This window comes from Hippocampus guttulatus, chromosome 1 (assembly GCF_054856545.1).
Source record: "Hippocampus guttulatus isolate MCC_2025c chromosome 1, RoL_Hgut_1.0, whole genome shotgun sequence".
NCBI lineage: Eukaryota > Metazoa > Chordata > Actinopteri > Syngnathiformes > Syngnathidae > Hippocampus > Hippocampus guttulatus.
The window spans coordinates 34,128,404-34,154,193 of NC_141261.1; the positions used below are offsets into that span (position 1 = coordinate 34,128,404).

Below are 25,790 nucleotides of genomic sequence, written 5' to 3' on the forward strand. Positions count from 1 at the left end.
ATCATGGGAGATCGTTTACAGTAGCTCTTGTGTTTGTTATTTGCAGGATATGACAGCAATGTTGTAAATTCTGAAAGCTGACCAAGAAGAGAGACTATTTATGTTTAATTGAATGACAGGACCAGTACTCTCAAACCTGTTGTGGCTCATGCAGTTTGTTACAAGATTGTGGTTTTAACAACATTAAGCAGCACTTCCAAACAAAAGGCATATCCATCGACCTCACATGGTATGAGTGTATAAGTATATGTGTGCGTGTACTAGCAAGTTGCAATCATTCAAAATAACAACACGTCTTATGACAAAAAAACAACCCCCCCCCAAAAATACGCACTCTGATTTCCTCTGAGACAATAAACTTATTTTATTGTTTAAGTCATCAGATTATGGCAATGAAGTTCTGCGTGCTACAGGCTGAGGCTTGCACTGGGAGGAGGCACCAAGCTCATCAGACATCCACTCCGTTAACTTATACACATCATGCCACCTACTTCCCGTTTTTTAACTTTAGACCTTAAAGAAGGCTCGTCAAACTCAGAAATAATCCGTAAAAATGTCAAAATACTTATCAATTTCTGTTTGTAGTTTTGGTTTCCTGCTAGAGGGTCCTGCCATGTCAATCCAGTTTATTAAATGGACACTGGACACAGAAAAGTTTCTATTTAGCAGCTAACTGGGAAAAAAAAATCCACAACAATAAAATTTGTCACCCTCGCCCAGTTGCCTCACCATGTCAGTTTGTATCCATGCTCATTAGCGCTCCAATTCGCCTCATAAAACTTGCAGAGTCCTCACTGGAGGGGCTAAATTGAGATTCAAACCCAGAACCTCCAAACTGTGGTCATCACAATGCTGCTTTTAATTATTATTACTATAATTAAGTACATTTTCAATAAATGTATACATATTATCATAACAGGTAGCCAACCTTTTTATTAGGAGTATTTTTTGTGCGCATGTTTTGTCCACATCCTCACAATGGCAGCCCACTGAGGATGAAGAAGATAATGGAGAGTAAAGGAAAAAGCATTAGCGGAAATGGTGATGGTGTTGAAGCGTCACTCGTCATCTCTTTGTGAGATATTGTGATGATTGGCAACCCTTCCACTCTTGTTTCTTGCTGTCCTCCCTTCAAATCTTCCTCTTTCCTCATGGCTGCTTTCCGCTGGGCTGAAGTGGAACTCAGTGGGGGAGGGATTGTCCTGCTGATGATGTCTGCTTGGTGGTATGACTCTGTTGTTGTGAGAGAAAGAACAGGCACGTCCTCCTTCTCCTCCTCTTCCTCACCTGAGAAGAATTTAGGTTCGGAGGTCACGTGATAAGGAGGAAGAGTGTGGGTCAGCAGCAGAGGGGGAGTTTTGCTAGTTCTGCTGGTTCTGGTGGTGATGCCCCCCTGGTGGTATGACTCTACTGTTGTGGTAGGAAGATGAAACACAGTCTGCTCCTCTTCCTCCTCTCCAACCTCATTGTCATCCATGTCAGGAACTGCAAACCACACACCAAATTAACATTTTAGCTTTTACCGTTGTTTTGTTTTCCCTGAACAGACTTAAGATGACGTAAATGACACATTTCACAAAGCAAGTGTCCAACATCATCAAATAATACAGTGTGTAACATACAGTAGTCAATTACATATTATGTAACATTGTCTTTTTAAATTAATACGCAATGTGGTCAAATACTGGAATAATTAATGTACCATCATTAAAAATGTGCAACCGTAGGCACCATAGTGTGTTTTGTAGTCAGATAATGTAGTATGTAATGTCGTGTCATTCTTTTTTTGTGCAAATTAACCCAATCAAGACTTCATGTGGTCAAATAATGTATCATGTATCAGGAAAACAATACATTAAGTAATGCAGTCAAAACCTATGTGGCATGGTCAAATACTGTAATGTCATATGTTCTGTAATAAAGCTGTTTTCAAAAACTGAGTTTGTGTGTGTGTGCGTGCGTGCGTGAATGTGCGTGTGTTAGCAGTAAGGTACTTAAAATAATGTCATACCACAGAGGTTGTTTTCACATTTTTGAAGTTTTTCCGGACATTGGGAGCAAGAGTCTCCTTCCACATAAGGGCGCTCTTCTTCATAGTTCCCACTGCACGCGTGCGTGCGTGCGCACACAGACACAAACACACGCACACGCGTACGCACGCACGCAGGCACACCCACGCACACACGCACACACACACACACACACACACACACACATCAGTGGCGGCACAATGCAAACACTGATCTCTGGAAGGCTACTCTCACTCCACTGTAGCACTCCAGTATTTAGCATTAGTTTGCATAAGGGTCTGATCATGATGAAAAAGTAGGGCTGGCGCTGGGCTGTAGTACTCTTAACAGTAGCATTAGCTGTGGTAAATAAGAGGACAACTGCGAGGCGCAGTACTGTTAGCAATAGTATTAGCGATGGTAATGTTGAAAAAGTAGCACTGTCATCTAGCAGTGCTATTACCATTAGCTCTAGTAATCTAGAGAAATTAGCACTGACGCTGGGTAGTAGTTGCACACCAGGAAAGAGATCTTCTCCCATGCCAGGCCCTCCATGTTGTTACACAGGTGGGCGGCACAGCCCACCCTGTGAGTATCCGACCACACCATCTGCAAAGTCATGGCAAAGTCTCACATGTCACTCACATCCACCAGACTGTGGAAGAAGGCAGCAACCTTGAATGTGCTGAAAATGACAATCATTGAGATGGACCAATGGTTATAATGATATACAGTGAGAGTCCATCGTGAGATCAACAAAGTTTAGATGATATTTGAAGAAGGAAGATGAAGCTTGTTTCAAGGACAAATTTTGGATCTAATGCTGGATGTACCCAGTTTGGCAATATGCAAGGAGACAAGGTCTCATGTTGCACCCCTCTGACCCAGGGACTCTGTGTGTGTGTGTGTGTGTCTGTGTGTGTGTATCACTGACCTGTGTGTAGTGTCCACACATCTTGTCGTCATTACAGCTGTTGTTATGGAAGTCATAGTAGAGATGTTCTACACACACACACGCACACACGCACGCACGCACAAGGACATTTTAGTGACTGGATTTGGAACTTGTACCGGGTGAAGCTCTCCACTCTTTATAATTAATTTGAGAGATAGTTTATGTGCTCATCAGTCTGCTTATAATTTTTGATTTAAAAAAAAAGCACAAATACTTTTATATATTTTTGTTTTGCTGGTTAATTTTTTTTAAAATTGTTCACCTGAGATAATGTTGGTGATTAGTTTGAATGCATTATTAGTTATTGATTTTATGTAATTATTTTTCAGTATTCGTATGGTTTGACATGGTCAGTCAAAAAATATTTCTAGTTAAATTAAGAATTTAATGTAATTTTTTCAGATGCACTTTAAATCTTTTCTGTTCCAGTTACTAAAGCTATTCTTTGTTGTAAATTGGTCCGTATTTCCTTCTTTTTTTATTCTCTTATACGTTAATAAGGATACGGTGTTATGCAAAGGTGTTCTTTTACAATTTTATAGACAAATGATACTATTTATAGTCGTGCGGGGGGAGGGGGGCGCGAGATGTTTTCCTCTTCCTAGGGGGGGCATGACAGAAAATAATTGACAACCACTGAGTTAAGCACAAACACAATTTACAGTAGTGTCGAAACAAATGGGTCTGTACAACAAAAAACGTGGAGACTTCGGTACCCATCCCTAGTATTAGTTAATGTGGTCAAATAATGTGTGTAATGCAATGTATTACGCAACATATAATGTATTCAAATATTATCGCTTATAATCTGGTTAAATAACGTAATATGCAACGTGGTCATATATTGGAGAATGTAAACCCTGTGAATATTCTCAGGGGCATTGAATCCATCAGCCGTTTGGTCTTTCATTAGCGCATACTTCATCAGTTCATGCGCAAGGCTAGGTAGGACAGTCGTAGCACTGTCGTATATACTGCAGTCAAATCATGAACAAATATCTAACATGGTCAAAAAATGTAGTTTGCAATGTGTCAAATTCATGTGATCATTATTGCATAATGGAGAAAAAAATGAAACACAATGTCAAATGACATTGTACATATCACAGTCAAATATGGTGCATAATGTAGTAAAATAATTTAGTTATAATTTAATGTAATGTGGGCAAATAAGTTAGTGTCACATAATGTAGTATGCAGTGTAGTCAAATGTAGAGTGTAATGTAGTCAAGTAATGTAATGTATAACGTCATCAAATAATGTAAAAATAGCAGGGTCACAAGTTTTCATTGATTTTCTCATGTGTGTCCTCAGCAGTCTCACTCACCCAGGAACCACTTCTCCAGCGCCACCCGCAGGTCCAGGGCTCCAGTGCCAGCAAACAGGTTTTCTCCGGTGTCCTCCAGGTCTGGGTTGTGGTTCCAGACGCACTTGGCGGCGTAGCCCTCAGCCACCAGTTTAAGCATCGGGTCCCATTTCTGAAGAAAGAGAGTAGGTCAGTGCTAGCCTCATCATGTCTTGTCTCTCATACTCATATACAATACAATACAATACATTACATTGTTATTTATATAGCGCTTTCACAACAGCTGCAGCTGAAAGAAAGCAATTTCCAGAACAGTTCACATAAAATAACAAAATACAGTAATATAACAACACAAGACATGGACAGTCATGCAATCTTCAACTTGAAGACCCAAGAGCATTGACATGAACTCATTCTACTGCCCTTTTTCTTCAAGGGGGCCATCATTTATGCAACTCCCAGCTGGAGGGAGACCTTTAATTGTCTCATGAAATACGGCACAGTGTTCGACTGGTTAGCACGCCCGCCTCACAGTGCAGAGATGCTGGAGATGCCGGCCTCTCTGTGTGGGCTTTGAATGTTCACCACATGCCTGCGTGGATTTTCTCCGAGTACTCTCCGCTTTCCTCCCACATTCCAAAATCATGCAATGTGTGATTGTGAGCGTGAGTGGTTGTTCATACACGTTGAGGGTGTACCCCGCTTACTGCCTAAAGACGGCTGGGATAGGCTCTCGCACACCCGTGACCCTTGTGAGGATAAGTGGATTACAAAATGGATTGATGGATCGAAATCAGAGACAACTAACGCTATAACAATCGAAGTAGAGTTCCATCCATGCATCTTCTTAGGCTAATGCAGAATTACATCATGGGGGCAGCAGTTGAAGCAGAAAAGCCCAAATTCCCTCTGCCCAGCCACTTCACCAAGCTGTTCCATGGCATCCTAAGGCACCCAGTCAGAAGAAAGATATAAGGCCCTATTTTCGTAAAGCGCAGTCTAACCGTGGGCATGGGTGGAGTTTATTTCTTTTGGTGTTTTGCAGGTAGAATTGGACATAACAAAGCGTTTACACCTCTGTGCATCGGTGTGCGATGGAAGTTGTCTTTTCCCAGCTAATCCTAGTAGCATCCCTCATTTGCATCAAAATCATGACTTGACATTGCGTAAACTTAAATAGACTCGCTGAAGTCCATGCATGACATTGGAAGGCAAATTGCAAGATCTCTCCTTGCAGGTAATGTAGTTAGTTGTGCATGTAACATGGGCAATTGGAGATTGCCTTGCGTTCATGTATGACACCATCCCCAATAGATGACATCCACTACACACGCCCATAGAGTGCCGTATTAGTCTGCCTTCACCTTGATCAAATACATCAAAATTGCATTGAACCACCTGCGCCAGGAGTTAGAGATGGTTTTACCAAGTCTAAAATCTAGTCTACCTTCTCTCACCCAATTTGCAGATGCTCCAGGAGCCGGGTAAGAGAAAACGGTGTTGTTCCCCAAAAGGCACACAGTGCACGTTCTACCAAGTTCACAAACACACTGAACTAGACCATTGCCTCAGCACAACAATAATGATCAGCCTGTATTTACATCGAGCGCAGACGACTTTGTGTTGTCCCATTGTCGGATGAGTCAGCGGTGAGGCAACACCAGGCGGTGAAACACCAAGAAAGGCGCAACTCAGCCCCAAAAACAGTAGACTCAACTTGTGTTGGCAGAAAAATTAAATCGCGCCCGTTTTTACGCCGAGTGCATGTGTGCCAGTCTACCAAAATAGGGCCCAGCATGTTGGTTCCTCCACATTAACTTGACCATGGAGGTGAGCATACTCTGAGCTGGACAACTAATCTTCTCACCATATCTCTAAGAGTCAAGTCAACGTTTTGCTGCTTGTATCTGTGATCTGATTCTTTCAGTCACTTGTGAACAACACCTCAAGATACTTGACCTCCCCCACTTAAGGCAAGATATCATCTCCGACATGGAGAGTCAGTCTTTTCCGTTTGAGGACCTGAGTTTCAAATTTGGATCCATTGATTCTTGCCTCAAGCTCATTTGGGAACTGATTGAGTCAGAGTGAAAGATCATGTCTTAATGAAGCCAATGGAAATACAGGATCTGCCTTACACACTCACTGAAAACAAACCTGACTCAGAGCCCATAATTTGGCCTAAACTCTGACTGGTTGTACAGGGAGCAAACAGTGTATTACAGTGTAGTTAAAAACAAAAGAATAATAACTATAGGGGTGTTCACACGGCACACATTTGCTCCGGCGCTGCACCGATGTATTTTGTTGCGATATATTTTGCACCGCAGCAAATTGTGTGGAGCGTTCACACGTACAAAGCCGCTGAGCGTGTCTGCACCGGCACAGCGTCGGTGCAGCCCCACTTGCGCTCACACGGCAGTTTCTGCAGCGGAGCAAAACATCCTTCTCCTTCTCGGTCTCCGTGCCTTCTGCTCGAGAGTGACCGCCCCCGAAAACGTAAATCAACGATGACTTCAATGACACTCAGAAAAGCAAACACGTAATGCGCCAAAGAGAAAATCAAGAGAGGAAATCACAAAATAAATTCTATGGGGGGTGGGGGGTTGTGAACACACAACAAAGGAACAAACGACACAAACAACTCCGAGACAGTCCAGTCTCCTACAAAAGGAAAGATGTTACCAGCCAAGTCTTGTGTCGTTATTAAACAAACACATACGGAAGTCCGACAGAGTGCGAAAGCAACGCATTCTCGCCGTACGTACTCTTCACAAGCATTTGCTCTGGAGCAAATTTAACCCAGTTGCATTCACACGTGCAAATGTACACCGGTGCTGCTTCGCAAACGAGCATTTGCTCCGGAGCAAATTTTTAAACCACCTCCCTGAGGTGGATCAAATTTGGTCCGGTGTAAGCTGTTTTCCGGGGCTACGCCGGAGCTAATTTGCACGTGTGAACGCTCTACTGGGGCAGCCCCGGCGTAGCACCGGACCAAATCTTGCCGTGTGAACACCCCTTATGAGTGGTGGAAGAAGCAGAGTTCTCCCATCCTTATTCACAATTCCAACTCCAACAATGGCGTCCCATAGCAATTCGAGACACTTCTGACTCCATGTTTGGCAGCGGTGATTCACTCGCATGTCTCCGTAGACACGTCTAAGGGATTAAGATGCTTAGTGTGGGACCACTCAAATTGCTACTCGCAGCCCTTTTGATTATCGTACTGGCCTCTCATTTACCCTTTACAAGGGTTTTTGCATAGCAGCAGTCGGTACACCTGTTCTGCCCTCTCTGTTCTGTCCTATTTGATATTCCTTGCTACCCTTCCTCACAGGGTGTAGCTCCAACTTCACTGTGCACATGTAATGTAGATGATATCGAACACTTTTGTAACAATATTGTTGTCGGATGCAGGTTCCTGAATTGACATCCTCCTCCAATCCGCCAAATGCAGGTTATTATTGATTTTGCATTGTGTTGATAAAAACCTATTTGCCAGTTTGTTCGTGATGCATGAGGCAATTGTGTCTGTCAGACATACCGAGAGTTGGGTATCGAGTGGCAAGAATTGATTGGAACCGGGACTAGCATTCCAATTCATGTGAAATCATTCGCATTTTAAATTTCCTGATCTTCATTTCGGTGTTTTATTTGCCGACTCGATAATCAACGAAGAAGTGCGCACAGGCACGCATCGTGGCTTCACCTGACGCTCATGACAAATGCAGCTTAACTTTGCCTCAGTGCAACATTTACAGAAAGATTATATTGTGCAAAGGGGGTTCCATGATGTGTACAAGCTAACGGAGTGCTGTATCTGATGAGCTTGGTGCACCTTCTCACTCCAAGGCTCAGTTTACAGTGCGCTGAACTTTGTGCCATAATCAGGTGAGTTAAACAATAAAATAATCCAACAAAAGTTGGGTCGAGTCAAAAGCAAATAACCACTTAACATTATGTACAGTATGCTCTGTACCAAGCAAGCGTATGTTCTCATCTGCAGTAATAGACACAGCTCTTTACACAGCAGTCACATTTTAAACACACACTGTACTTGCTGCTAATCTGAAGTGCGTTACCATCAAATAAAGCCACCCCCCCCCTTCCCCTTCGCCAGCCCTAACTGAGATGCTCAACTCATTTTTCAACTTTGGCAAACAGATCTCCAGGCATATTTATGCATTTCATCAATTTTCACAAATAGAATCAGGAAACAAAAAATCAATGTTCACACAATATACTTTTTTAAATAAACCAACAGTGTTGTGTCCGAAAAACGTGAGCACACGACTTACTTTTTCAACGGTTTTTATTCAACTGGCTTAACAGGTGTGAGTCGTCACTCAACTAACCACGGCTTTGCGACACTGCCGTAACGTCATGTAGCAATATTGTATACGGCCATATGCTACAAATAGTATATTTTTCAATCATTTCTATGAGTAAAAATACATAAAACCATGGTACCATGCGGCGCTGGGCTTCGGTCCAGTTAAACCAAGTGGGAATTATGGGCCTGGCTGTAAAAGTGAATTGTTATAGTGTGGACACCCCGATTAGAATCAAAATCAAAACATTTGTGACCGGAATTGAAACAAGAAACCCGAACCAGAACCAGAAGTTCAAATTCATATGGTCCACGCTATGTTTCATTCTTGGTTATTTGTGCATCTGGCAGTGACTTCTACATTTCCAATAAATATCATGCCGTAATGCTACATAATGAATGTTTAATACGCCCATTGGCTGCGTGAGCGCCGGTATTCCACCCTCCAGTGCAGAGTGCAACAAGTGCAAGAAATGAACAGAGATAGTGTGAAAGAGCTAGATAAAAATCATTGGACTAAAGTTTTTAAAAAAAAGGCTAGTGAAAATTCTGATTGTTGGGTAACTTTTTATTAAACTATTTTAGAACCTTAGTCATACACTGTTGTTAAACTGTCATTGTTCTTTATTGTTCTTTGCACTGTTCTCTTTTCTCCGTGTTTCTCCCCTCCCCTTCAATCTGTCCATAAATATCCTCGCTCACAACACCAATAAACACAAAGGGAGTATATATATCAAACTCCCCTGTTGCACAGCAAAACTGTTCCTCCGTTTAAAAAAAATAAAGAATAAAAAAACAAAACCTCCTCCTATCAAAAAAGGCAGCTCAGGAGAAAGAACAGAAACAGAGTGGACAACACACACACATGGACACAAACAACATGATGGAGCAACCATATGTCAGAATTTACTAATCCTTGTTAAAGACGCCAGCGCTCCATAGCATATGATCATCTTTATCCCGCACTAACTGTTTTTGTGCGCTTGTGCTGTTTTTTTTATTTTATTTTTTGGGGTTAGCAGCTGACAGGAACAGAATTTCTCACACTTAATACCTGATTTTTGTCTGGCAAGAAAAGGAAAGTTATTTGGGCCGAGGCATTTATCTGCTCCAAAGGTGCCGAGTTTCATGTGCACAAGTGACACAACGATGTGAGCATCAGACAGGCAGTTTTTAGAATGTCACTTCCGATATTAGTGACTGAGAAAAACTAATTGGGATTGTTTTGATGTGCATATGTGTGTGTGTGTGTGTGTGTGTGTGCATGTGTGTTCTTGATTATTTGCGACATGCAACAAATGCAACAAAGAATTGTCAAGAATCAGGGCTGCATATTTTTCTTTTTATTTACAGGCTCTCATCTGGACTTACTTAGTGTTTGGACACATACGCACACATACACACAAACACATGCACACTAAAACAACACGTATCACAGTTTTTCTCTGTTTGCTTTGGAATCTACCAAAGCAAAGATCAGAATTGAAATTTTCAAATGTTTTTGTTCAATCTCCACATCATTGTGTCACTTGTACACACGAAACAGCAGTTTGTCTTTCATTTGAACAAGTTTTAAAACCTTTGTTACATAGTCTAATTTTTCCGATGGTATCAATTACTTATGAAAATGTGTTTTAATGGGTCTCTATGGAAATGAAATTGAAATGAAAACCACACAAGTCTTGGTTGATCAAGTTGTCATATAGATCTCTCTCTCTCTCTCTCTATCCAGACTGACAAGATGGTAATGGCAAACCAACCAGATATCGTGATCATAGATAAAGGGCAGAGGAAAGCCGTTGTAGTGGATGTAGCGGTCCCAGGTGATGGAAACATCAGAAAGAAGGAACACGAGAAACTCGAGAAATACCAAGGGCTCAGAGAGGAGCTGGAGAGAGCCTGGAAGGTAAAGGTGACAGTCGTGCCTGTGGTGGTCGGAGCACTCGGGGCAGTGACCCCCAAACTAGATGAATGGTTGCAACAGATCCCGGGAACATCGGACATCTCAGTCCAGAAAAGTGCAGTGCTGGGAACAGCAAGGATACTGCGCAGAACCCTCAAGCTTCCTGGCCTCTGGTAGAGCTGAATGAGGGACGGACACCACCCGAGGGGTGAGACGAGGATTTTTTTTTTTTTAGAGCTGTCAAATGATTAAAATATTTAATCTAATTAAAAATGCAACTGTCATTATTAACTCAAATTCACAAAAAATTAATTGTGATTACTCACACATTTTTGATTGTTTCTGAATTTCCTTTGATATTTTTTGTCCTATTTTTCCCCATTTTAATGCTCTCATCAACGTGGAATCATGAATCAGTTTTCTATGTGCAAAATGCAAATATTTACTGAATAACAATTTCAATTTTCAATTTTACATGAACATTTTTCACTTGGAGCAGTTATTCACACATAATCTCTCACACAATATTACTGTCCATCAACAACAGTGAAAAAAATATTTAAATATATATATATATATATATATATATATATATATATATATTTAAACTAGTACTCAGCCTATAGTGGATTTAAACCATGGTTGCATATTTCGTTTTTCTCAAGTTTGCTTTGAACACAGCAGTCAGGCTATGTTGATTCTGTTGGTCCTTCTTGCGCGGAAGTCTCTCTACGGTTTTGTGTAGACATCATTTCGGATGACTACACTTGGTTCGATGACAACACTGGAGACGTTTTATTTTCGCTAGATCGCGACCACTGCACGCTGAACTTTCGTTGTCATGTCACCGGCTCAGCGCACCGTCACTGTCAGACGAACACAGAGAAGCTCCACCCACTTTATTTATATGGACACGGAACACTGTAACCTTCCACACAAAATAGTTCCAAACAAGTAACAATCGCGTCAGTGGCATACATCGTATTCGAAAAGGCTGCCTGCTCTTTATTCACCAGAGGCTCATCAACCTAGTCTCTTATTTCTCTCCCGAAACAGTGTCTTCTCCCGCTTGGTATACCTGAGCCTTCTCTACTACGTACAATCTCTGTACACAGCTTGTAATGGAGGCGCTCGCTGGCAATCCGGAGCGGAGTCGTGAGATGCAATGCGAATGATTTCAGCTTGAGTCGAGCTGTGGACAATTTATTTAAATTGATTATAAAAAATTTTTATTATTATTATTAAATTCATTTAAATTAATGCCAATAAAAACGCGCTAAACTGACAGCTCTAATATATATATTTGATACGATATTTCTACTCTATAACAATGGCTTTTCTGTAAATAAACATACACTAAATAAAGATAACTCCAAGTCAGCACAACAGAATTCCGCTCCATTCGATTTTATTTCAAAACCAATTCAGCTTTACAAATTCCAAAATGTAATAACAACATCGACATCCGAACATTCTCTTTAGCAACACAAATGGACCTTGTTCGCAGATAAACTGTTTCTTTTTAGGCATAAACAAACCCTTCTTGAAAAGTGCTTAATTTATCTAAAAAATATTCAACATTCTCTTTTTGTAGAACAAAAATATATACAAAAGTATAAAACTTGTATCATTTCACATTGAATTAACCTGCTGCTGTGATTGTTCTGTTTAAATAAGAATTGTATGTTATTGCTTGCCAACGACTTTTTCAAAGATGGTCTACATCAGGGGTGGGCAATTATTTTCCCGGGGGGGGCCAAATGAGAAGCAGAAAATATTGTGGAGGGCCGAGACAAAAGTTAGAAATAGAAATAGAAAATTAAGAAGATAGCACAATGTCTTTGTATGCCAGTAATAATGTAACCTTCTCCTCCACCATCTCACTCAGCACCGGTTCTCCTCAAGGATGTGTACTGAGCCCCCTGTTGTTCACGCTCTAGACATTTGACTGCTCTCCGACTCTTATTAGCGGTCCAGTTTGCGGAAAGTTTTTAACATGATAACAATCAAACCATTCTAGGAAATGTTCATTTAGTCGAGCCACAAGCAATTCAGTCTGAGCATGGAAATTGCCAGAATCGGACTGAGTAAGAATCGCTTCCTTGTTTTTCAAAGTCTCGTAGATTTGAGTCTTTCCGACTCCAGGCGTCTCCTGAATGTTTCGTACTTTGTTACCCGCTTCGTTTAATCAGATACATATCACTTTCCCTTCCATGGTCATTACTCTCTCCCTCTTTCTTCGTCTTCCCCTCCCTCCCTGTGCTCTGCAACTTGAAGTAACTGCGCCACCTGGTGTTGAAATACCTGTCATTACAAGTCCAAACGAAATGAATGCAATCAAACCTTAATTGTGCACCAATCTTCGGCGGGCCGGATTAAAAAGACCAACGGGCTGGATCCGGCCCGCGGGCCGTAGTTTGCTCACCACTGGACATGGTCTGCCAGCAAGACACTTCTTGACGTAATAAGTAATTCTACGAGGAGGAGGAGATTTATGATCGAGTTTTAGAATAAAAAAGGCATCAACACATTTTTTGTCTTTCACATTAGCTTGTACGATACCCACACCTGATTCATTTATTCCGGTGTGTTACTGATTGTGATGCCACGGCGACGGCCAAGACGTGTTTCATTTCGATACATTTTCACTCTACATTTACAAAGGCTATATACTCCAACAGCCTGAACAAGGCGATCTCCTTTCCTCCAAAATCCACAGTTTCCACAGAAAATAAAGCATAATTTCATTTAAAAGGAAAAAAACCCTCCTTCCTCAACACCATCATCTATGTTGATCTATTTTTGTCTTTATAGTCTCTATTGCACGCATGACTGTACATCATGCGTGCAATCACCTGGTGATGGCGTGCACGAGGCAAAAACAAATGCAAGTTTATTAAAAATAACATTGAAACCCGAATAAAAAATAAAAGGGCATTGAGTATTATGAGTATTGTGAATTATTTTTCATGTAATTATTTGTTAATTGTATTGAATCAATCGATCAATAACTTGATGTTGTGTCAACGTGTGGCCGGCATTGATGTGCATGTGTCCAGTGCAGTGGTTCTTACCAGTTCAAATGCACATTCACCGAACCCTTCATTAGTGAAACATAAAAATATGACTCAAGAAGTGTTCCTTCAGTTTTGCCGGTGCAAGACTAGAGTTGCTCAACTTGGCATAACAAATCATGCAGATAGGACGTTGACTCCCATCACGTTCCGTACAATACATGTTGTACATATTCATCTGACCATTTTCTTTTTTTTTTTTTTTTTGCTCGACAGTTAGCATGCATTAAAAAATTTTCAAAAAAAATAATTAAAAAAATCACACAATGTACTATCACGACAGTCACACATTGACTACTGAGCGAACTAAATTTCCCGCAGCACTGATTGGACAAGCGATGTAATGTGATCATCTGCAGCGGGCGTGTCATAACTAATCTACAAGAATGCTTAGACTGCACTGATTGGGGCGTCTTTGAAACTTCAACGGGCACACTGGATGAATACACAGACACTGTAACATCATACATCAGTTTCTGTGAGGACATGTGTGTACCAACGAAGTCCTTCCGCTCCTTCAACAATAACAAGCCATGGTTTACTCCCAAACTCAGGCAACTCAGGAAAGAGAAAGAGGCCGCATTTAGAAGTGGAGATCGGGCACTGTACAAACACGCCCGAAACCAATTGACAAAGGAAATTAACATCGCTAAGAGAAGCTATGCAGAGAGGCTGAAAAAACAGTTCTCTGCTAACGACTCTGCATCTGTATGGAATGGCCTGAAAGCAATCACTAACTATAGAATGCCATCCCCCCAAACAGTGAACAATAAGGGTCTTGCTAATGAACTAAACATGTTTTTCTGCCGATTTGAAAAGGACACCCCCATTTCCCACACACACACACCTCTACCAGAAACTACTCTATCTACCCCTCCACCCTCTTTTTCTCCACTACAGATCCACGAACAGGACGTGAGACGGCTCTTCAAGCAGCAGAAGATCAAGAAAGCTGCGGGGCCCGACAAAGTGTCCCCCTCCTGCCTGAAAGTCTGCGCTGACCAGCTGGCTCCGGTCTTCACACAAATCTTCAACAGATCTCTGGAGCTGTGTGAGGTCCCATCCTGCTTCAAACAGTCTACCATCATCCCAGTTCCCAAGAAATCGGCAACATCGGAACTGAACGACTATAGGCCTGTCGCCCTGACGTCTGTGGTCATGAAGTCCTTTGAACGCCTTGTGCTGAACCACCTAAAGAACGTCACCGGACCCCTGCTGGACCCTCTCCAGTTTGCCTACCGGGCAAACAGGTCTGTGGAAGACGCAGTCAACATAGGTCTGCACTACATCCTCGAGCACCTCGACAGCACAGGGACCTACGCAAGGATTCTGTTTGTGGATTTCAGCTCTGCGTTCAACACCATCATCCCGGAACTCCTCACCCCCAAACTTCTCCACCTCGGTGTGTCCCCTACGATCTGCCAGTGGATCCTCAGCTTCCTGACGGGACGGACACAACAGGTGAGACTGGGAGCAACAACATCATCAATACGCACCACCAGCACTGGAGCCCCACAGGGATGTGTCCTCTCTCCACTGCTCTTCTCTCTCTACACAAACGATTGCACCTCAACAGATCCAGCTGTCAAACTCATAAAGTTCGCAGACGACACCACGGTCATCGGTCTCATCAAAGACGGCGACGAGTCTGCGTACTGCCAACAAGTGGAGCAGCTGGAGCTCTGGTGCAGCCGACACAACCTCGGGCTGAACACGCTCAAGACTGTAGAGATGATTGTGGACTTCAGGAAACATTCTTCTCCACAGTTGCCCCTCACACTATCCAACTGCCCCGTGTCAACCGTCGAGACCTTCAAGTTCCTGGGAATCACAGTCTCCCAGGACATGAAGTGGGAAGTCAACACCATCTCCATCCTGAAAAGGGCCCGGCAGAGGATGTACTTCCTGAGGCTGCTGAGGAAGCATGGCCTGCCACAGGAGGTGCTACGACAGTTCTACACGGCAGTCATCGAATCAATCCTGTGTTCTTCCATCACGGTTTGGTTTGGGGCCGCCACAAAAAAGGACAAAATCCGACTTCAACGGACAGTTAGGACGGCGGAAAAAATCGTTGGCACCGCCCTACCCACTCTTGAGGACTTGCACACTGCAAGAATCAAGACAAGGGCACGGAAAATCCTCCTGGATCCCCCGCACCCTGCCCACCACCTTTTCCAGCTACTCCCCTCAGGCAGACGCTACAGATCCATGCGCACCAAATCCAGTAGACACTTAAACAGCTTCTTCCCTCTAGCCATTAACTCCTTAAACAGTCACTGACGTAGTCACTCTTCTTGTACTACAAATACTGCTACTGGTTACTCTAAAATGGTTCAATGATTTGTTGTTTACGATGATACTAATGCAGCGTGTTATACCGGAGACAAATTCCTTGTGTGTTCTACATACTTGGCCAATAAAGATGATTCTGATTCTGATTCTGATTCTGATTCTGATTGACATGTTGAGTTGGGTGTGTCTGAACCTCCACAGAGGCTCCGTCGAACCCCTAAGACCGATTCACCGAACACTTAGGGTTCGATCGAACCCAGGTTGAGAACCATTGGTCTAGTGCCTATCGATGTCGTGAGATTGTGGCACAGACAAATCGATCCTTAAATAGATGTATTGCTGAACTCCTAATGGCAGTTCGGATAATGGATGGATGGATGGACATATCGATAGATGGAAAGATAGACAGATAGATCAAAAATATTTACATACCGTATTTTCCGCACTAAAAGGTGCACCGGATTATGAGGCGCACCTTCAATGAATGGGCTATTTAAAAAATAATAATTTTCCTATATTGGACGCACTGGATTATAAGGCGCAATCTACAATGGATCCAATACATGTCGCTACGCTCCTTCCGTTCGACTCGAGAGGCGGTCATGAACGCCTCAGAAAAACGTAAATTCACATTACTTCAATGAAACTACTTGACAATAATGCATCAAAACAGAAAAATCAAACAAGGAAATCACAAAATAAATTCTATAGCCTCCCTTGGCATTTCCTTAAGCGTAGGTCCAACAGAACGATCAGATGTCAGAAACATGTAGGAGACTGGACTGTCTCAGAAGTGTTTGTTATTTATTCCTTTGTTGTGTATTCACAAATGAGGAAATCACTAAATAAATTCCGTAGTGGGGCTCCAGAATATTTTGTGATTTCCTCGCTTGATTTTCTCTTTTGATGAATTATTTTCAATTTTTCATTTTTCAGTTTCATTGAAGGAATCGTTAATTTAGGTTTTTCGGAGGCGGTCATGAACGGCTCTCGAGTCGAACGGAAGAAGAGAAGGCACGGAGACGGACAAAGACGTACCCGTATTTGTTGAGACGGTGAAAACCATTAATAAAGTGTGCGTATTGAAAAAAACAACACCACAGCTCTCCTTTTTTCGGAGCTGCAACAAGAATTTATTCAATAAAGCAGCGACACAGTTCACTGAACCAACAGCAAGTTATAACATTGTAAGCATGTCTCCAGCAAGGAGCCATTTTGGGGTCGACATATTACCGTAATGACCATACACAAGGCACACCGGATTTTAAGGCACGCTGTGAGCTTTTAAGAAAACAAGACTTTTCGGTGCGGCTTTTAGTGCGGAAAATACGGTACATAGAGATGATATGCATATATATGAGGCTCACAAATTCGCTGGAGTCTGTCACAGCTGACTTTAGGCAAGAGGTAGGGTATACTCTGGAGTCATCGCCAGCCAATCATCAGGCACATATAGAGAAACAGCCTTCACACTGACATTCAAAGCTCGGGACAGCTCAAGAGTATTCACCTAAAATATGAAGCATTTTTTGTAATGTTTGTTGAAGCTGGAGTTCCTGAAGAAAACCAATGCAAGTATGGGAAAGAGATGAAAACTGTACAAAGAGCCACAGCCCAGATTCAAACCCCAACCTTATAATTGTGAGGCAGATGTGCTAACCATGCAACCATCGTGCCTCACCTACTGAGTATTCAATATTTGCCATGGTGCATATGAATGTATGCATTTTCTTTCTGCTTACCAGGGGCAGCATGGCAGAGGCACTCGGGGACACCTGCCCTCTGTAGTAGTTGTGGAGCTCCACCAGCAGCTCTTCCTCCTCACTGAGGAGGCTCCAGGCTCCAGGAGCCAGCAACGTGCTCAGCAGCAGCCAAGCCCACAGAGGAGCACCTGAGCCCTTGGAAAAATTGGACACGCGCCCCCTCCTCACTGGCACCTGACTGACCTTCTGTAGCTGTAATGTGACCTGCAGTTGCATGTTGGGAAACAGAGTCCTGGGAGTGTTGGAGGAGGGTCCGTCCAGAGGTGTCTTTGTGTGCGCGCTGTGTGCGTGTGTGTGCGTGCTGTCGTCTCCAAGGTGCAGATGTGTGATTTGATCGCCCCCACATCAGCTTTAAGCGCAAGGGTCCTTCCCACATGCACACACACGCATATTGCATCCTCCTCTTCCTCCTCCATAAACCCTCCCTCTTCCATCAACTGAACATCAGTCGCAACATGCCATGCAGAATTTACACAAAAACCAATTTAGCTGGATATTTAAGTAACTGTGTTACTTAACTGTGTCACAGCAATGCAGCATCCTACATTCAAATTATTTCATGTCATCTGCAGCAGTGTCTAGTGTCACATATGAACTGATTTTGCTTTTAACGCAATGAAGAAGGAGAGAAGGTCAGTGTCGGGTGTCTTTGCTCCAACCCAGGCTAATACCTTACATAAAAATGTCTGTTTCAACGGTAGGGAAATCTGGGGGTTGATTTCAACACCCCATTACATTTTGGTACGCCTTGACGCAAGACCTATGAAAAATCTTGGTTCTTGTTTGTTAACTTTTCTTTGTTTTTTGGATCATGGCCTGATTCTTGATTTGTTCTTGGCTTGGTTCTTGGTCCTGGACTTGATTCTTTGGATCTTACTTGATCCTGACTTGGTTCCACAAACTATCAGACTAGCTGGCTATATTACTCACCCTTGCCATGCAAGTTGAGTTGGCCGTGATGTAGTTGTCCTTTCTGTTGACATCTATTATTTAGACTAATTTTTGCGATTCTTTAAAGATTGTCAGCTTGCGTACACAATGCGCATCCTGATTATGTCATTTTTGTTTACAAACTGGAAATGGGTTGACAGATTTATTTTTAGTTAATTCATTCTGTTTAGGATTTTAATTTGGTTTGCGATGTAGTCCTTGGATTTTGGACTTGGTTCATTGTTTCCTGCCTTTTAACTTCGGCTATGATCATACTTCAGGTCAATTCCTATTTGTGCATGTGTGTCACATTACGGACGCACTCTGTTCACATTTGAAGTCACATTTGTTTTTGCAATGTGAATGAGTAAAAAAAAAAATCTGATTCAACAATAAATAAATAAATAAATCCAAATTTGCTGTTATGCCGTACGTTGCCTTCTGTGAGTAATCAATATGATTAAAATTCAGTTTAGCAAGTCAATAAAGAAGATAAATCACACATACAAATACACACACAGTGTATGAGTGTTAACGAGATAAAGGACAACAAGAACAACTCAAAAGAAAAGAACCACAACAAAACGTGACTGAATCACATCCAGGATGTTCTAAATGTTCCTAAGCTGCAGGGTGGAGTCACCAACATAAACACACACGACATGTGCAGTCATTTATTCGATTCACACGTCATGAGAGCGCCTGTGCGTTTGCGTGCGTGCATGTGTGCGTGGTGAGCAACAAGCATGCTAACCTTGGATGGAATTCCCCTTAAGTCACAATGTGAAAATGATGAAAACACATGCACACACACACACACACACACACACACACACACACACGCATCATGAGAAGACTATGCAGTATTGTGTGAGCCTCGCCCTTGTGAGTTTGTTGCCATTGACTAGTTACTAATGGCTAACAGATGACAGTGTGTACATGTATTAATGGCTTCTTATGCTTTTGTCCTTACAGGACTACAATTCAATCACGCATGTTTTGACATGCTGTGTGTGTGTGTGTGTGTGTGTGTGTGTGTGCGTGTGTGTGTGTATTGTGTTGGGGTTAGGGATCCGCAGCTAAAGAAGATTCACATCACAAAATTTACAGCAGACACATGTTGTAATGTTATAACCCAAAAAATCTTTTCCCTGATGCCTCCTCCGTTAAGAACTCGCCTCTATTCTAAAGTGTCAAACTAGGCGTTCACATCCAGTGCTCATGAGAGCCTGATGAAGATGATGATGTCATGGCTGTGGAAGCTGACGCCTCCTTAGAGACCACGTCAAACATTTCAGCAAACATCTGGACCAGTGGACCCCAACCCAGGAACTGCTTTCACTTGAGGCTTGCTCAGCCCACACATCCAAGACCAAAATATGTCATGGTCTTTCACCTTTACATGCTTGTGCTGGTTGGAGGAAGCTCGTCTGCTGCGATAATGGCATCAGCTCTCCCCACCCCAAACTGAGCTGTAGAAGCATAGCCCCGTTTTGTGTTCCACTTCACCAACATATCTCCTTTGATGACTAAATGTATGATTTAGGGCTACAACTCATGATTATTTAAAATATTGATTCATCTGTTGACTATTTTGAGAATAAATGGATTAATTGTAATAATAAACAAACAAAAAAAATTTGCTTCAGTCCCTTTCTTCAAAAACAAAACGTTATTTCAAATTGACAGTGCATAAAATGAAAAGAAATTCATCTTCAAGTATAGTCAAGTCAAGTACAACTTTATTGTCAAATGTGCTGTACAGCACAGATGAAATTTCTTTCCTCTCAAGACAACATGCAACAAGAATCAAAAATCTTGATTGAGTTACCAGCTTGGCTAGTGACACGTCAAAAAATCAGCAAAACCCACAGCAAGATAACGTGTCTTTGACCGCCCAAAAAGTGTCGAAAGCTAGCTGGCACATTTATAATTGACCTTGTGCACACAATGTTTTGGTATTTGCGGACATGCTGAGGAACTGTCATCAAATGTGTACAACATCGAGGAAAACTATACATCTGAGTAAAATTTAGCTCAATTCCAAAATTTGTGTGTGTGTGTGTGTTGACACAGGAGAGCCGTCAGCAAGCGCTATCGGAGCCTGATAATGATCCTGATCATTTGAATTAGGGGTGTTGCAGCAGGAAGACATAGAAAACATGCAGGACAACATCCTTGAGGACCGGACTTTGACACCTGTGCTCAAAACCAAATGACCAGTTGTCTCAAAACATTTACCTAATCTAGCCATCATTTGGGTGACCCAAAAAGATGCGTACCCATATTTTATTCGATAAAAAATCCATTTTTTAACGAATGTCTTTTCTGTTGCAGGACGTGAAAGGTGAACCTATGGATGCCATCACAGCAAAAATAAGAGCCATCCCGAAAGAGGAGTGTGTAAAAGTGATTGACAACTTTGTCAGACGAGTACAGGTTTGCTTGCAGCGGAATGGTGGACATTTGGAACACATCTTGGGAAAGCCATAAATTGACTAAAAATTGACAGAAATAGCTGAAACTCTGGTGAATGGTCTTCCATAAACGGAATAATGTGTGGTTGTAATTTGAAATAAATAGCTTTTTAATCAAACTCACAATTGAAATTTTCATGGGTACGCATCTTTTTGGGTCACCCTATATTTGGCATGAAGACACAATTCACAAAACACAATCCTCTGTTCTCATAAATCTAAAAACATTTTTGCTTGCTAAAAAACAAGTTGCAAAAGAACTCTGCTCATATTCTCAAATGAAAGCTCACGTGATGCAAAATGCTTGCCACAGTCAGCAATATTTGAACACAGTGAACACACCTGGCGTCATTCATTGCACACGACGACTCAAAATTGAAGACACCTTTTGCTCATGCTGTGAGCACATGCATAAAAACAAGTTCGGAATGCACAGTTTGCTGAAGATCTGAAACAAGCACACTGAATGAAGGCAGAGTCAGGGGAAAAGGATTTCAAGTCAGAGGAGAGACAGAAGCTGGCCATGGAGGGAGAAGAGCTGGTCAACAAGGAAAAGGAGGAGGCCAACGAGGGAGAGGAGAAGGCCCAGGAGGAAGAGCAAGACAACCTTGCACCATCATTGACCATATCATTGTCCATGGCATGATCGTGGCTGAAGCAGCACTAAGAGTCCATCCAAACCTCAGAAGGTTCACCGCGGCCACCATTATCAGGATATTCAGACAACACAACAGGCATTGTTCTCTATTGCTGTCTTTTTCACAAGACAGTTTTACAAGCCTGTGAAAGTAGACTATTGGTTTCAAACCAGTTGTTATTGTAAAACATGTCAATTGACAACACGTTTAGTTCTTTAGAGTTGAAAGAATTCCACCTAGAGATGGGAGGGTTGCCATATTTACGGCGGCACAAGAAAAACTTCATTGTGGAAATGGTTTGTGAGAACAACCTCATCAGACTCTGGGAGATCAGAGACAAAGTCTTTGCTGATAATGTTAACTTTAAGAGCATTGACAATGTCAGCTTGGCCACAATAGCCCGAGTTCTCCGGTATCAAATATGTGGATGAAACAGGTCTATAGCGTTCCCTCTGCGCGCAACTCGGCGTGACACAAAAACCGACTTTACTCGTATGTGCAAGTAGGTACACATTCATGTTCACAGTATAGTTAGTGGACATAATACGTTGCTCAGTGGCCTACATTACTTCTGAACAATGCTGTGCTACCTGAGTGACTGTTGTTCTAAACACTTGTGCACTTTCACATTTTCAAAGAGGATATTACAGTTGGGTGCAATGACCTCACGAATACCTCTTCCTGGATGAGCCTGGCTTCAACCTGCAGAAACAAAGGCAAAGAGACCTTACTAACATCATTGGCCAAAGAGCCATCACTGAGGTTCCTGGACAACGGAGGGGTGATATTACTCTTGGTACCGAGAAAGAACCTCCGAAGGGCAATGGAGCTGGCCTGCGTAAACATCCCGGTGGAGGCCTTCCAAGGATGAATTTGTCATTCCAGGGCGATGTGGATGAGGTGATGTGGCCCGATGCAGCGCAGTGATTGTGGTGTGAATAAAGTAAAAAAAATAAAATAAAAAAAATCACACCCTGAACATGTTTTCAAGAGTACTGTTGTGTGGAATAGGTTCTGTTTTTGCATTGAGTTGTGTACATGCAGTATTTTCTATCGATTTACACTCTTCATATGAAACTCTCAAATCTAAATGCCTAATCCTCTACAGCAGGGGTGTCAAACGGATTTTTTGTCGCTAGCTTCCCTCGGAGAGCCGCTGCAAATTCTCGACGTTATTTATTACCCATGACAACTTGACATTTCGGTCCAGATTTCAGCAAGAATCATGATAGTTGACACACATGATTTGCGCTCACGGGCCACACGAAATGACGTTGGGGCCGGATCTGGCTTTGACAAGTCTCTACAGAAATCTCAGATCTTTTACTGTAAGGTTTCTAAAAATATGCATTGGCAGTTATGATACAAAGAACCTTCTCACGAATTGAGCATTGTGTTTTAAATTGTTTTGCTGTAGTGTGTAATGATGTGTATTGTGTTTACATTGTTGAAAACTTCGAGATGCTCTTTTGGTGTGAAAGTTTGAGTTTTGAAGTGAGAAGGTGTGGTTGTGTTCATGTAGCTTTAGCAAAGGGTGTTGTGTTTCGACATTGGGGAACATATACAAAACGTTTGTGAAATGTGTTTTAGCATTTGAGAAAAACTGTAACGCTGAAAGGTACATACAGGTTTTGGAGAAACAGATGCTGCCATCAAAGCAACGTGTTTTTCATGGACGCCCCTGCTTATTTCAACAAGACAATGCCAAACCACATTGTGCACGTTACGCGTGGCTTCGTAGGAAAAGAGTGTACTCCAGACCTGTGTCTTATTTCAAATGTGTGGCGAATTATGAAAAATATGGCAGCGGAGACCCAGAACTGAAGCTGTACATCAAGCAAGAATGGGAAAGAATTCCACCAACCTTCAGCAATTACTTTCCTCAGATCGCAAAGATTTTTTTTGAATGTTGTGAAAAGAAAAGATAAGAAAAGAAAAAACCTTTATTAGTCTCGCAATGGAGAAATTCCCGATTCACAGCAGCAAAGTTATGAAAGGAAGAAGTAGAGCAACAAAATATAGGAGCTGCTGGAAAGGCAGCCACTCACGCGGCGCCATTTTGAAGTCAAAATAACAAAAATAACACATAGGACACAGACAGTCGTGCAATCTTCACCACTTTTCTGCATACACTTTGTTGTCTGAAGCGGTTCTAGATGAAAGGGGAGAGGATCAAAGTGTCCTTTCACCAGTGGATCAGAGACGTCACGCTGAAAATGTGCACACGTCTGCTACAAGCTAAGTTTTGAAAGCAAACACGAAGCTGTAGCGTCCATTGACGAAAAAGAGATTGGCTCACATCTCCTGTCCCATGTAAATCCACTTCAATTCCAAGCCGCGACTCCCAGTTCCACATCCGCATCGGCGCTCCGCGCTAACGCTCCTTTCTTCTCATCGTCGGCTCCTCAAGCCTTGATGATGTAACACTTGGTAAACATGACCGTGTCCCAGTTTTTTTTGGAACTTGTTGCAGCCATAAAATTCTAAGTCAATGATTATTTGCTGAAAACAAGTCTCTTGGGTTGAACATTGAATATCTTGCCTTTGTAGTGCATTCAATTAAATATAGGTATCACATGATTTGCATATAATCGTATTCCGGTTTTATTCATGTTTAACACAATGTCTCAACTTCATTGGATTTGGGTTAGTACAAGAAACTCACTCTGATTCATTTAAACTTTCAGACCCCAAGTATGTAGCTTGTTCAAACGTTAATATCCATATTCACACCATGCCCAGCCTTGTTCAGCTGTAAACATACAAAAGAAGTATGTAAATCGAACTATTTTAGTTCATTCCTCATCAGGGAATCCCTCGAATTCTTCTTCCTCCGTGTCCGAATTGAACAGCTGAGCGAATTCGGCATCCAACATGCCCGATTCCGTCTCGTCAAACTCTGCATTATCAGAGTCGGTGTCGCTGCTGATGTATGGCAGTTCAGTGAGAATTCCTGCCTTCCTGAAAGCTCGGACCACGGTTGAGATTGGTATATCAGCCCAGGCATTTACAATCCACTGGCAGATAGTGGCGGATGTGGCTCGGCGCTGTCGGTCAACCACTGCTGATCTTTTGTCAATCCACCCGGAATGACGGCAAGCACTGAATTAGTGTGCTTCACTTGTTTTTTGACGCCATCAGTGATATGGGAGCTCAAGGAGTCGCAGATCTATGAAAAAAGCCGCCCGATCTCTTGATGTAAATTTCTCTTCGCCACTCACTCATTTTTATCTCCATTCATTCATGCATCCCTTCGAGTTAGCTTAAGATGGTGACGCCGGCTGGAAAGTTTTCTTTTGGTACGGTCTTCCTCTTGAAAATAACCATGGGTCTTCGTTAATGGATGCTGCAGCTTCTTGTTGCTTTCAAGCTTAGCTTGTAGCAGACATGTGCACATTGCAGCATGACGTCTTTGATCCACTGGTGAAAAGGACACTTTGATTCGCTCCTCTTTCATCTATAACTGCTTCAGACAACAAAGTGTATGCAGGAAAGTGGTTAAGAGTGCACGTTTGTCTGTGTCTCATGTATTGTTTTGTCATTTTTTTGTTAACTTTTCTTTTGATGGCGGCGCGGACACCCGCAGCGGCTCCTCTTGTTTTGTGTTGAGAGGGAAGAAATTTCATCTGTGCTGTATGTTTCACATACAGTACATTTGACAATAAAGTTTATCCAATCCAATGGGTGGAAGTTTCTGGCCATAAGCCTGGCAGGCGAGAACTACGGTGAAGGATGCTTTCTCATTACCTATGGTGCGAACATTCACCGTACGTGCTCCCGTTGTATCCACAGTGCGGTTCACAGGAATATGAAAGATGAGTGTAACATCGTCCATGTTGAGGATGTGCTCTGGTCGGATCTTTTTTTCAGTGATCTTATTTTTGTAGTGTGCGTGGAAAGTGGCCCGCTTTTCTTGGTGGTCTTGAGGCACTTGCTGCGAAACCGTGGTCCGTGTGCGGATGGAGAGATGACATCTTTTCATAGAAGGAACACCACTTATTTTAAGTTCCTGTGCCAGCGCTTTTGCCATTATTCGAATCGTGACTGTAGAGACATTTCTACTTGCTGCTCTCTGCTCAACAACCCATTATTCAAGTTGGTCCTCCAGCTGTG

General features: G+C 42.3%; 1 protein-coding gene across 1 annotated transcript; it reads right to left on the minus strand.

The window, feature by feature from the left end:
- Window positions 1-339: 339 nt before the first annotated feature.
- On the minus strand, window positions 340-17,941 carry LOC147211494 (uncharacterized). The gene is made up of 6 exons (XM_086127685.1): window positions 17,612-17,941; window positions 4,292-4,442; window positions 2,944-3,011; window positions 2,509-2,618; window positions 2,012-2,103; window positions 340-1,485 (listed from the first exon to the last, which is right to left on the minus strand). The coding sequence occupies exons 1-6, from the start codon at window positions 17,846-17,848 to the stop codon at window positions 974-976; spliced, it is 1,170 nt and encodes a 389-aa protein (XP_085983811.1). The 5' UTR covers window positions 17,849-17,941; the 3' UTR covers window positions 340-973.
- Between the last annotated feature and the right edge of the window lie 7,849 nt (window positions 17,942-25,790).

Excerpts from the sequence above, each read along its gene's own strand:
- LOC147211494 (XM_086127685.1), bottom strand. The coding sequence starts at position 17,848 with ATGCAACTGCAGGTCACATTACAGCTACAGAAGGTCAGTCAGGTGCCA. Across the intron at positions 2,619-2,943 it reads TGTGTGGACACTACACACAG|ATGGTGTGGTCGGATACTCA; the intron begins GTCAGTGATACA and ends ATGACTTTGCAG. Across the intron at positions 2,104-2,508 it reads GTGTGCAACTACTACCCAGC|TGGGAACTATGAAGAAGAGC; the intron begins GTCAGTGCTAAT and ends GCACGCGTGCAG.